Source organism: Plecotus auritus (assembly GCF_963455305.1).
Source record: "Plecotus auritus genome assembly, chromosome: 9".
NCBI lineage: Eukaryota > Metazoa > Chordata > Mammalia > Chiroptera > Vespertilionidae > Plecotus > Plecotus auritus.
This window is the reverse complement of record NC_137783.1, coordinates 1,385,022-1,398,192: the sequence shown is the minus strand read 5'-3', so window position 1 is coordinate 1,398,192 and position 13,171 is coordinate 1,385,022. Positions and strand designations below refer to the sequence as shown.

Genomic DNA, 13,171 nt, shown 5'->3' with positions numbered 1-13,171 from the left:
GGACAGGCTCAGTGGATAGAGCGTCGGCCTGCAGACAAGGTCCCGGGTTCGATCCCGGTCAAGGGCATGGACCTTGGTTGCAGGCTCCTCCCCAGCCAGGGCCCCGGTCAGAGCTGATGCAGGAGGCAACCCATCGATGTGTTTCTCTCACATCAGTGTTTCTCTCTCTTTCCCTCCCTCTTCCACTCTCTAAAATCAATGGGAAATATCCTCGGGGGAGGATTAAAAAACCCATGAAAATGAACAAAACCCTGTACATTCGCCAGCCCCGTGCCGCTCAGGAGCAGTGACCACAGGTGAGCGGGACCTGCTGCCTCTCCGACAGCTTACGAAGCGCGTCAGCGGGCTGCCCACGTGACCCCGCGTGCACACCTGAAGTCCATGTCAGCGGCTCCCCGTAACCGTCAAAGGATCGCTTCAGGTGCCCTAGGCCTCGGGGGTGACCAGCCACCATCACCTCCAAGTGTGCCTCGGGTGACACCCCGCCCCCCCACAGGGTACACGTCGTAGTCACCCGGCTGCACCCTACGTCACCCCATCAGCAATACGAACCGCACACCTTCACCCCGCGTTTTCACGTGACGTGGGAGGATGCCTGCGTGAGAAGGTGACGCTCCGGCTGTGCGCGCCGGCCACAGGGGGCCACAGGGCTCCCGGGCCGGAGGAGGGCCCCTCCCTGCGCCTGCAGCCACGGCGGAGGCCCGGGAGAGCCGTCTTGACAGCACCGGCAGGACTCACCTGTGCCTGAGCCATAGCGAGGCCAACAGCGGGCCCTCAGACGGAGGGCGTCCAGGGGTTGGTAAGAAGTAAAGGCGGGGGGCAGGGGGGCGGGGCTGGTAATGGGACAGAGTGGAGGCTCAGGGTCCAAGGTTGCGGGGTTAAGCAGCCACAAGCACCTCTGTACTCGAGTCCCCAAGCCCTCGGCGGCGACTGCACGGCTCTCCACGAGGGAGGAGCCTGTTCCCATCGGACCAGAAGGCTCCCCCCCAAAGAGACAGGCGCAGGGCAAACACTCGGCAAACACCAAGCCGGTGCCACAGGCAGGGCCGCAGGCAGGGCCCGGGCAGTGGGGCCTCGGTCCTAACCGCCTGGATCCCGCAGCACCCGGGAGGGCCTGCTGACACCCCTCCGTTTGTTTCTACAGCGAGCAGAGCCAGCTGCTGCCGCCCAGAACATGCCCTCCTGCCCGAACTCCCGGGAAGGCCGGTGCCAGCGCGTTCCCCTGGGAGCAGCCCCCTTCCTGGCGAGCAATAGAAGGGCTGCCGCGGGCAGTGGGGACACCGAGGGCAGTGGGGACACCGAGGGCAGTGGGGACACCGAGGGCAGTGGGGACACCGAGGGCAGTGGGGACACCGAGGGCAGTGGGGACACCGAGGGCAGTGGGGACACCGAGGGCAGTGGGGACACCGAGGGCAGTGGGGACACCGCGGGCAGTGGGGACACCGAGGGCAGTGGGGACACCGAGGGCAGTGGGGACACCGAGGGCAGTGGGGACACCGAGGGCAGTGGGGACACCAAGGGCCCCGGCTCGGGCGACGGAAGAGCAGGTGTCGGGTCCTGTGTGGGGAGAGCGGGCTGTTCAAACCAGAGGCGCAGGCATTTGTCACCAACGTTCCTTAAAAAGGAAGGAAAGGCAGACGCACCCCCGTCCAGAGGCAGTGATGCTGCCAGGCCTCCTCGCTGGGCGTCTGGGCCTCTGCTCGGGGCCGGAGTTCAGGTGTATCCACCTCTCACCCTCAGTCACCCCCCGGAAGATGGGGGGCGGGGGAGGGGGGTCTAGGGCGGAGACTGGAGGCGGTTGTCCTCGGGGTGGGGGGCGGGAGGGGACCCTCCCAGGCGGGGGGATTGCAGTAAAATACAAGTAGACCCAAGCGACACTCAAACAGAGAAAAACCGGGCAGAGGAAGCCAATGACAACACCAAGATGTGACGTGTGGGTCATCGGGGACCAGGTGGCTACAACTATAGACCTCCTGGGAGGGCTGACGAGGCCGGCAGGGAGGCAGGGACACTCGGGAGACACACTGGCTTCGAGACGAGAGGACACGGGCCCCCACCCCAGGAAGCGGGCCCACCCCGCTCTCCCCCGGCCACATCCTCCCACCTGCAGTCATCCTCGGCCATTTCCCTCGTGCTCTGTCCTCGGCCGAGGCCAGGACTCTAGAGCCTCGTGGTCACACTACAGACCCACGGCCGTGACATCATGTACACCCGGGGCTTCGCGGTGACGCAGTGGGTGACGGATCCCAGACGGCCTGTCACCGGTTTGGACCCGAGCTCCGAGCTCCGTGCACCGGCGCTTCCAGGAGAGGCCAGCGAAGGGCACCCGCCAGCCGCCCACCGGCCACCCGCAGGGCTGCCCTCGGCTCGGGGGCCTGCTGATGGAGCAAGAGGGCGTGAGGGAGCGGCAGGGCCCCAGCACGGCGCCTGCCCAGGCCGCCTCCAGCAGCACCGCCTCCAGCAGCACCGCCTCCAGCAGCATGGACGGCAGGACGGGAGGAGTGGACGGGAGGAGCGGGCAGGACAGCAGGATGGGAGGAGTGGACGGGAGGAGTGGGCAGGACGGCAGGATGGGAGGAGTGGACGGGAGGAGCGGGCAGGACGGCAGGAAGGGAGGAGTGGACGGGAGGAGTGGACGGGAGGAGCGGGCAGGACGGCAGGACGGGAGGAGTGGACGGGAGGAGTGGACGGGAGGAGCGGGCAGGACGGGAGGAGTGGACGGGAGGAGTGGACGGGAGGAGCGTGGCCGGAGGTACCAGGTCCGCCCACCAGGCCCGATGCGGGAGCTCTGCCTCTTACAATAAAGCACATCAATCACCCACACGAACCACCATCCAAGACGGGAGGGTCTGCCTCTCGGCTTTATTGGACAGCGACACACCAGGTTCGGGTTATTTTACAAAAAGCTCAAGCTGCTCGGAAAAAGCACCGGGGCCTGTGGAGACAGATGCCGGGACAAGACTCCCGCCCAGGCCCGCGCAGGCGAGCGGCGGCGGACAGAGCACCGCACTCCTCTGGGGACCCAACGCCACAGCGCGCCGGAGGGAAGCCGGGCTTTCCACAGGGAGGGCAGCCACGTGCGCCGACGGCTAGGTGGACCTGCAACGAGAAAAGACGGTTCAACAGACGGGCCAGGCGCACACGAAGTTTTCACTGAAACGCTGACCATCAAAATGAGACCTCGCTCTGCATCCGAACAATTCCTTACACACGTCCCGGGTCACACACGTGCAGTCCCGGTCCAGGCCCTTTCACAGCCACATCTGCATGTGAGCCAGCCCGTGAGCCACAGGCCCAGGGAAGCACCCAGAACAGGCCGGCCTAGTGTGTGCCCGGCTGCAGGGCCTCGCTGAATGCATCGCGGCCTCGCTGCCATTTTTCCTTTTTAACCGTAATCACCAGCGGCTGGGCAACTGGGATGGACAGGAGAACTATATAAATGTCAGGAAAATATGTAAACCTCATTAATGTTTCCCAAAACTCACTTAGCGATAGAAACAGGTCCAAATAGATGCCTGTCTAAATGCACGGCAATTACGTTACAATTATTTTTCCAAATACACAGATAGGGTCTGTCTTTTCTCCGCTCGTTACTGACTCAAGCAATTCGCCCTTCTGGGATCAATTGTTTGCTAATAAATAATTGTGTACAGGCACAAAATGATGTTAGGAGGTTTTCTTATTAGTTTTCCTTCTGCACCCTAATAAGATTGAAAAGTAGCCGATTCCCCAGAGTCTACCCTAACCTCGCTTTGTTTAACAGCCCAGGAAATGATGAACCATCTGCTTCAGAGAAGAACGGACTAAGGAGGAGGAAATGCTGTTTAATTGTAGATTAACCTCCTCGTGGGCAGTCTGAGCAGCTTGGGACGAGCGCGGGCAGCAGCAGCAGAAAAAAGGGCCGCAGAGCCTCCCCTCCACACTCGAGGCCCAGAAGAACCGCAAAGGGATTCTATTACCCAGCTCTCTTCACGCACATTCACTCCCACAGCGGAGGCAAGACCAGCAAGGTCAAACGGACTCTCAAAAGCGCAGTCACTGCTCCAGTTCCGTTTGCCCGAATGAATACCTTGAGCGCAGCAAACCATCAGCCATCCCATCCATGCACGTAAGAAGTGTTTGTTTACAAAACAAAATCAATGAAAACCTCTTATGCCTTATGTTCAGGTTCCTGTAACATTAAAATTAACGTTTTCTCCGGGTTCTTGGTTAACAGTGATAAACCCACCATTGGAGGGTAGGAATTGTTTTATCATCATCAACATGGCACTTAAGTAAATGCAATCTTGTCAAGTACATGGTGGCCTACAAGTTCCAAAGAGAACAGAACAGCATGAGGTCAGAATGGCCGGCCAGGACAAGAGATGAGAGAGATGGGGGGGCGGGGGGGGGGGCAGAGAGCGCGCAGATGCCAGCACAGCCTTTACCAGGCTTCCCGTGCCAGCCCCTCAGGTCCCGCCTGTGCAAGTACCATGATCGCCAGCATTTCACACTCTGCCCCTCGCAGAGACTCAACCCATTGCTCACGGGTGCTGGGGTGCTGGACCATTTCCACTCGGAGAGAGAGGGACCCTGAGCACATCCCCAAGGCCTTCCTGCAGGGCCTGGTGCAGAGGGACACGCAACAGGCCGAGAGCCCGGGGAGGGGGTCACGGGTCCCAAGTGCCGAGGCACAGCTGCCCCTTGAGCCTGCGCGGGTCATTCAGGAACGAGCTGGCCCTGCTGGGCCCAAAACCTGTGAACGGTCCCCGTCGGCCAAGGGCCCAGGCGGTCTGCGTTCCCGGTAACCCGCAGGCCGTCCCTTTTGTGCAGACATTACAGAGACCACCTCTGTGGAGGGGCACGCTTTTCGGCAGTTCACATTTTTACATATCTTAAATAGAATTTGCTTAAATAATTCTTGAATTCCTCAACTTAATTTCCAAGCAATGAGCTGGTAATAACTCCCGAGACTCAATAACAGGGCCTAGTCAAGAAGAACGAGGGTTTGACATTCTTCCCTACAGAACAACCAGGCACAATTTTATCCATCAGACGTCTATCAACCCACGGATATTGAAAGCTTGGGAGAACAAGATAAAATCAACTCCCGCCCGCAGTCCGCTGTGCTATCAAGCAGGCATCAACAACGCTATTCATGAATTTGGAAAAATTAATAAGCCCCGGGGTGAATGCGCGCAGAGGCTCAACCACAGGTGAAGCGTACTCACTTGGGCTTTGTTTCTGCATCTGTCACTTGGCGAATGAAGATCCCATCTTCGGGATGCTCCGTGTCGTCCATTTCATACATGTATGATGATGCTATGGCAAGCGTGGTCCCATCGTTGCTGAAGGCCAGTGACGCAATGCTGGTGGGGTACCGATGGAACTGGCACAGCCGCTTTTTATTAAATGGATCCCAAATATTTACAAATCCATCAGAACCACCTTGTAAGGCAAATAATTTTGGAAAAGTCAAAATGACCCTTAAGAGCAGATACAGAAATAACGGTTATCGTCACAAATGGTTCTTTTTAAGATCACAGAGAATATTCCCCCAAGAAGCACTGTGCCAGACTCACTCCCTCTCAACACAAAAAGCAAGCACATCCTTTCAAAGCTCTGCCAACGGGTCAACCTCTAGTGGCCGCAGCGAACGGCGGCTCCCTCAGCTGCAGACACAGGCTAACAGGCGGACCGTACCTGTGGCGAACGTGTTGTGGAGGTTGTGGAAGGAAATGGCATTGACCGGGTAAATGTGCTCAATGTTATTCTCCTTCAGCCTGTGACACTTGAAGGCGTATTTCTTCTTCTGCACCTCAGGGCTGGGGTCCAAGTACTCCACCGCCACGCGGCCTTCAATAGAGCTCAACACGTAACCCTGCCGAGAGGGGACCAGAGGAGCCGAGGTGTGAATCCACGGCAGGCCCAGGCACTCACCCCACGCCACCCCACCCGCACGGAGGAAGGTGACTTCAGAAAGCATGGCCAGGCCGCCAAGTGCTCAGGCTACACCAACAGTGACAATGGTCCGAAACATCCCGAAGCTAAGACTTGGCTTTGTCAGGAAAATGAGACAATCATCACTTGTTCTCGATGTCAAAGCAAAAGACAAGAAAAACATAGAATCTATTTCTTTAATTCTTCAAGGTATAAGGGATTTACTATTGAAAAACTACTATGGAGACAAGGAAATCAGTCAAATCTTACTTTTAGCTAAACTTCCATTATAAACTGGAGAAATTGACAAAATTTCAGATAGGACATAAAAATATTTAAAATGCAAGCATATTTTAATCATGTAGTTAAATCTCTCAAGTTTGAAGTAACTGCAATTCCTTGTTTTCAATGAAATATTTTGAAGGGAAAAATGTGACCCCGTTTGAGGCCCTCGCCTTCCAGGTAAAGGAGCAGAGAACGCTGACATCCCTGCCTCAGCTCCACAGCCGCTAGGACTCGAGGCCTCCAAGAGCGGCTGTGTGTAAGGACCCTTCCTCCTGCAGGCGCCCGCCACCCCCACACCGCCACTCCCCCCCCCCCCACCCCGGGGGCCTGCGGACAGGGGCTCGTGCTGCTCAGGGCAAGCTCGTTAGCGGGGATGAAAGGCTGACCCCGCACAAGAGCACAAGAGTCAGTGTTAGAGGGCACCGCCTCCCGAACGCAGGGGCGGGCTTCTAAAGTCCCGGTTCTGCGGCTACGCTCGCTGAAGAACTGTGAGAGAGAGAGAGAGAGAGAGAGAGAGAGAGAGAGAGAGAGAGAGAGAGAGGAGACAGCCAATCCCATAGCCCGGAATTGCCAGATTCAAATCTGAACTCACTGGCGTGTAAACTGAAATAAAGCTCTCCTTGACTACTGTGTCTGTCAATCCTCCTGAACCAGGATCAGCAAGAAATCAGAAGGTTCTATCAGACCGCGGGCAAATTACTCGGCCTCCCTGAACATCAAGGTCATCGCTAAAATTGGGCCAACACACTCCCTTCTAACAAAGGATGTCAAAAACATACCGCACCATTTCTAAATCTACTCCAAAGGCAGGACCAAGTTTTTATTTAAAAGGCAGCAAGCAAGTCATGATTATAGAAGACCCTATTATTTACAAATCCCAAATCCCAAAACCCGGGGCGAGGGCGAGGGCGAGGCCAGCACCTGCTTGTTGGGAAACGCCCGGATGCAGCGCGTCTGGTACTTGAGGCTGGACTCGCGGCGCTGCTGCACGTAGCCCATGTTCCGCAGGTCCCACACCAGCACCCTGCGGCCCGCCGTGCCCACGATCAGCCTGTCTCCCGATACCGAGAGGGTGTACACCTTCAGGGGAGACCGAAACGTGGGAAAATCACCTCCTTGCCTACAAATGACACTTTGCCCCAAAATAAAACCCGCCAACCCTAAAACCATAGAAAAGTGAACGGATCAGATTCCCAAACTGTAAATACTATTTTAAATACTATAGTTACACAAACCAACTCACCCATACAAAATAACAAACCCAAGATATTCTTAACGCTTAACCGCGTATCATATAATGTACGTTCTAGTTAATTCCAAAAACGCTTTTGAGGAATTCTCGTTACGAAAACACATTAAATTTTTAAACAGCCTTTCCGACCTCGTTTCATTTAGTGCCGACGTTCAAGCATAAGACATTCAGAAAGGAGACAACCAAGCCAGAGGCTCTGCTTTTCACAGACCATCACTTTCCAGGGACCCTTCTGGGACCACCTCTGGAGCAGGACTTCAGGCCTTCCGGCTGTCAGACCCCGAGAGGCCCGTCCCGGGGAGGGAGGGAGGGCACCTCACTGGCGCCCGGCTCTTCGGTGCGCCCACGACAAAGGCCGTTCCTGTGCCCACAGCAGAGCCACACGCACACAGAGCGCATCTTTAGGAAAAACCTGAAAAGCATTTCCCCATCCAAGTATTTTCCCTCATGGCGCCCCTCTGCAACAGTAAAACCCCTCCCACAAAAACTCCTTTATAATAAGTAATAAATATCTGCAAGGATTTAAAAGCGTTCCTTTCAAATATGTGCTCGGAAATCAAGTCAAGATAGCAAATTCTTGAAAAGGGTGGCAAAATGTACTTTCCTGACCCTGTTAAATCTTTTGATAATCTAGACTTCAAATACAAATTGTTCTCTGATTATTTCTCCGTTAATGAGCAGCTCTAAACTTAGGTTTTAGCAACTCTAACCCGATGTAATATTTTAACACCTGAAGAATCATTATACAAAAATGATAAGGCCTGTATCATGGTAAGACAGCCCTTTAACACATTAAGCCACATGGTTCATCACCACTAATATGTTAACTACATACCAACAGTCAAAAAAAAAAAAAAACAAGTTAGGGTTAACAATGCAACAACCCAACATCACCACAATCTGGCCTTAAAATTCAACAATTATTTTGACCAAGGGAAAAATGAGGAATTAAAAAGATTCAAAACAGTCGATTTAATACAGATATACTTACATATAGACATACTGAAATTAACCATATTTTATTCAGAAAACAAAATGTTTGTAGAAAATAGAAATTAACCTAAGTCACATAAAACAGCAAACTTAAAAACCACAGAACCCAGAAAGAAATCACTTTATAACAGGACAATCGGACCGGGAATTTTATCTTAAATCTTTATACAGGTGACAGAGAGTCTAACTGTGCTTTCTACCCCCTCCGATCATCAATCACGTGAAGCCACTGTCAGGCTACTGACGAGGTCCATACATCTGTCAAAGGAAGTATTAAAAAAACTGACATAATGAACCTCGCTGAACCAATAAGCAGCTTGATTCAGTGTGGCTGTCCATTACATGATATTCTGTCAGCAATTTATCACAGCTCTTAACATGTTACATGCAACCATATATCAAAACTAGAAACAATGCAATTATTTCATTCTGAACAAAGGTCTTGCCAGGGTGTAGATTCGACTCCGAAGTGACAAAAATAATGGCTCTTTGGATGCACTCCAGCGTTTAAGGACGGTGACCGGGAGCCGAGGAGTGTTTACACGGAGGAAATAGACCAAGTGAAGGATACCTCCGCGCCGCTCACACAATCCATCTTTAAAATTAACTACCACTTGGTCGTGTCTGATGAGGCTGCAGCAAGAATGCTCCCTTCCCCTTTCACTGTGCAGATCGAGAGGTTAGAGTAAGACGCAGGGGCTCCGTTTTAAGAAGCCTGGGTCACTGGAGCCTTCCAACGACGCCCGTCGGTGTTAAACGTCAGTAAATAAATAAATAACTGGTGGAAGCCAGGGAACAGAGACCAGGCCTCTCGCTAACCCGAAATGCTAACAGCAAACGCCAACGAAGCCTCGGTCCTGAGCGAATGAGAGTCCCCCGCCCCCCCCCCCCCCCCCCCCCGTTTTGGTCGGAGCCGTCTCTGCTAAAGGCCTCCTGTGAAATCTCAGGCCTGGGGCAGGAAGCGCTAGCGGCCCCGACATCTGTCACTTAGGCTGCTGTTCTCCAGCACAAACAGGACCCAGACAGAAAACGGTGAACGAAGTAAATCTTCCTTCGCATCGCAGTACCTCTGTGTGTGTGGGTTTGTAAAATAAACCTGCGCAGCCTCAACCTCCACAGCCACTACGCAGTCCTCCCGTGGACCGCACGGCGGTGACGAGCACGACCTACCTTTTCGGGCTGAGAGAAGGTGCCAGCGTTACAAGGCGTTCTGGGATCCCACAGCTTAACAGTCTGATCCCAGCTCCCAGTGACCATGACGTTTACTTCCGGACAGTACTCAACACATCTGATGGGGGCATCGTGAGTTCCCACAAGATTTTCTACGGGAAAAACAAGAGGCACCTGGTTTTACTACGTCTGCCACCCCAAGATTCTTGAGTGAGCAGAAGGAAGCGTCCGTTCCCCTGTAACGAGTCCACTTCGGCCGCCGCTAGGGAAACGGCTGCACGCAGAAGGATTTCCCCCTGGCCACAGAGCCGCCACGCCCTGCCCGCCGTCCAGCAGTCTGGTGCGTCTCCGAGGCTGCCCTGAACCTCAGATTACAGTAAAACGATAGCTCATCTTATTGTCCTCACCGGATTCTGGATCCCTTTAAGGAGGGGACCTAGTTTAACTCTGCTGTTATGACTGTGTCTAGTTCTGATATATGGCAGGTGCTCAAGAAATGCATGCTGAATAAAGACATGAGTAGGCAACTTGTCTTCTAGGCCTGAATAAAACTCACCAAATTAAGCCAATGCTTGTAAAAAACTTACTAAAGTGGTAACAGATGATCTGAGATCTGGAGATGAAGAAAGCATGGAATCTTATGATTAATTCACTTGGTTTGCATGATGGGCCAAATTTCCAATACCATTTCTTTCCTTTCAATTTCAACTCTTCACTATCTCATTCATTCATTCAATTAGCATCTACTGAATGTCTACTGTGTGCCGGCATCTGTGTCCAATGCTCAGGATACAATAAAGAACGGTACGTGATCCTGATCCTCAAACAGGAAAGCCACTTGCTTAAAAATATATGTCATCTAAAAAAGAAAAAAAGCTCACCAGGTTGGGCAATGACCTTTGGAAAATAAACAGCTAATTCCCTTAACTACGGTCTCCAGCATCGAAAATGTTTCTAAGTTCACTTTTCAGTTTTTTCCTGCTTTTGAACAGACAGGACCTACACCTGCCAAGTAACTTGCTCTGTGGAGTAAGCTGGGGCCAGTGTAACCAACCAGGTGCCGCTGTGGGAGACAGCGCAGAGTGGCTTTCCTGCAGACACCTCTTCTAACGGGGCTCCTTTTTCTGACAAAATATTGTGCCCCTCCTCTACCCACCCTCCCGCTGCCCCACTACTCATCCAGTCCATCTGCGGCGTGCGTCTCCTTCAGATACGTCTTTGTCTAAAGCACGTGTACGCACCAACCCCCAAAGCAAAACCTAACTCATAAGCTCGGCCTGAGAGCTCTGTGCACTGGGCTCCACCTCTCTGCTCCGTGGTCCCTTCCCACCCGCCCTGAGCAGGCTGACTAAGAGATAACGCCCTCCTGTTGTCAGTCGTAAGTGACTGAAGCCTGCTCTCTGCTAAGCAATGACCCAGGAGGAGTGACACGGCCCCGGGCTGTTTTACTTCAGAACATCAGGCTTTTTAAAACCCACCTCCCTCCATCTAAATTAAACGGGCTTCTGAAAGGAGAACTGAAACATCAGTCCGTCCTCGAAGCCGCCAGCCCACCTCTGAGGACCAGGTCAAGGGCCAAGTAGGTGCCCTCATGCACGCAGTGGAGATGGGGCTCGGGAGGGGCCTTCCTGAAGAAGCACGCACCCACTGCGTGGTGACCGGTGACTTACTGGTCCAATCACTTAAACCAGTGGTCGGCAAACTCGTTAGTCAACAGAGCCAAATACCAACAGCACAACGATGGAAATTTCTTTCGAGAGCCCAATTTTTTAAAACTTAAAACTTCTTCTAACGCCACTTCTTCAAAATAGACTCGCCCAGGCCGTGGTGTTTTGTGGAAGAGCCGCACTCAAGGGGCCGAAGAGCCGCATGTGGCTCGCGAGCGCAGTTTGCCAACCCCGGACTTAAACAAAAAGTCCTAAATGGAAGCCTTGTGCCTGTACCTGACCCACCGAGGAATTAGCAATTCGACATCTCCTCTCCGAAGAGGCACTCACCCCCCCCCCCACACCCGCGGCGCCAACAGGCCGACAAAAGGCCAGGTTACCTTGATCCGTGTTCAAATCGTGCATTTTCAATTGGTTATCTAATCCCCCGCTCCAGGCATGGGTTGGGTCCTACAAAATAAAGGTTCGGGTCATTTGAAACGCACAGAGCTTCAGAGATGGTTTGCAAATCCCGGCCAGCCGTCCAGTTTAGGCTCAGGGTGACGTAGGCGGGCCTTAACTCTCCCTCTCAGCAAAAAAAAAACACAGCTCACAAAATAAAGCACCCCAGTGGCCACGGACACCCAGGACACCGCCGTCGGGGGGGCGCTAGGGAGGACACCCATTCCTGCACGTCGGGTGGCACATGTCAAACGCGACTGTCCCAGATCAGGGCCGTTCGCAGGGCTGTTCACTCCACTTTTCAGGGGAGACCGGGTCCCGGACGTCTGCACGTCCCCACCGCCCAGGCAGGTATCTGGGAACATGCAAAGGGCCGCCCCAATAACCCCACGGCGGGGACAGAGCCTCTGCCCGGCGCGGCGCCAGAGGAGGGCTGCCACGGGCGCGGGACCGGCCGCGGAGGCGGGGCGGACACCTACGTAGAAGGCGCAGTCCAGGACGGCGCCCGAGTGCTGGTACTTGAGCCGCAGCGAGTTGGCCGGCACGTCGTAGAGCCGCACCGACGTGTCCCAGGACGACACGAGCAGGAACTGCGAGGTGTTGGGGCTGAACTTCACCGAGGAGATGCCGTCCTCGGGCGGCTGGTTCAGCTTGAACTCGTTAGAGCCGGTCATCTGCGGGACAAGCGCCGGTCAAAGACCCGTAGGGGACGGGGCTGGGAACGGGGACGGGGCCGGGGCTGGGGCTGGGTCGGGGAACCTCGCAGGAAAGGGACCCAGAAAATCTCGGGGACCGGGCCTCCGCGCCTGCGCAGAGCCTGCGCGCCCACCGCGGACAGGACTCCCCATCCCCCCCACCCCCGCCCCCGGTCGGGACTCCCCTGTCCCCCGCCGCCCCAAGAGCGCCCCGGCCCGCTCCTCCGCACCCCTGATTCCAGCCCCCGCACCCTCCCCCGCCGCGGGCTCCGCACCTCGGCCCCTCCCCCCTGGGGCCTGCCGGCCCGGATGCTCCTAAAATGAAAGGAAAGGGATTGGAAGGGAAGCGGGGTCCCTGCGGACGGCTCCCGCAGCCCCGCGCCCGGGGGAGCCCGCTGGAGCGCCCCGTCGCCCTGCCCGCTACCTTGACTTCCCCGCAGAATCAACTGGGCCGCCACTCCCGCCGCCTCGCCGCGCTCCGAGCTCTTGCGGGCTGGGCCAAGTGGGCGGGGAGGAAGCTCCAGTGTTCGCCTGCCATTGGGTGATTTCAAACGCCAACGTCTCAGACTAGGCAGACGATTGGCCTGCTCGGGCGTCGGTCAACCCAGTCATCCTCTTCCGGCTCAAAGGCAAACCGCGGCTTTTCCGATCACGTGGTCTCGCACTACCACTGAGCTGAGGCACCCCTGGCTAGTGCTGACCGAGTGAAAACTACAACTCCCAAGGAGCATCGCGCCAAGACTGGGTTT

General features: G+C 55.1%; 1 protein-coding gene across 2 annotated transcripts; it reads right to left on the bottom strand.

Annotated features, from left to right (window-relative positions):
* Nucleotides 1-2,835: 2,835 nt before the first annotated feature.
* On the bottom strand, nt 2,836-12,935 carry BUB3 (BUB3 mitotic checkpoint protein; the record flags this gene model as incomplete). Of its 2 annotated transcripts, XM_080641856.1 has the most annotated exons (8): nt 12,847-12,935; nt 12,207-12,401; nt 11,667-11,736; nt 9,620-9,771; nt 7,126-7,284; nt 5,683-5,860; nt 5,211-5,427; nt 2,836-3,099 (listed from the first exon to the last, which is right to left on the bottom strand). In XM_080641856.1, exons 2-8 carry the CDS (start codon nt 12,399-12,401, stop codon nt 3,090-3,092), a joined length of 981 nt encoding a protein of 326 aa, XP_080497982.1. In that variant the 5' UTR covers nt 12,847-12,935. The 2 variants fall into 2 exon arrangements, with proteins under 2 accessions (XP_080497982.1, XP_080497983.1); XM_080641857.1 differs by lacking the exon at nt 2,836-3,099 and having other exon boundaries at nt 5,207-5,427.
* Nucleotides 12,936-13,171: the final 236 nt, after the last annotated feature.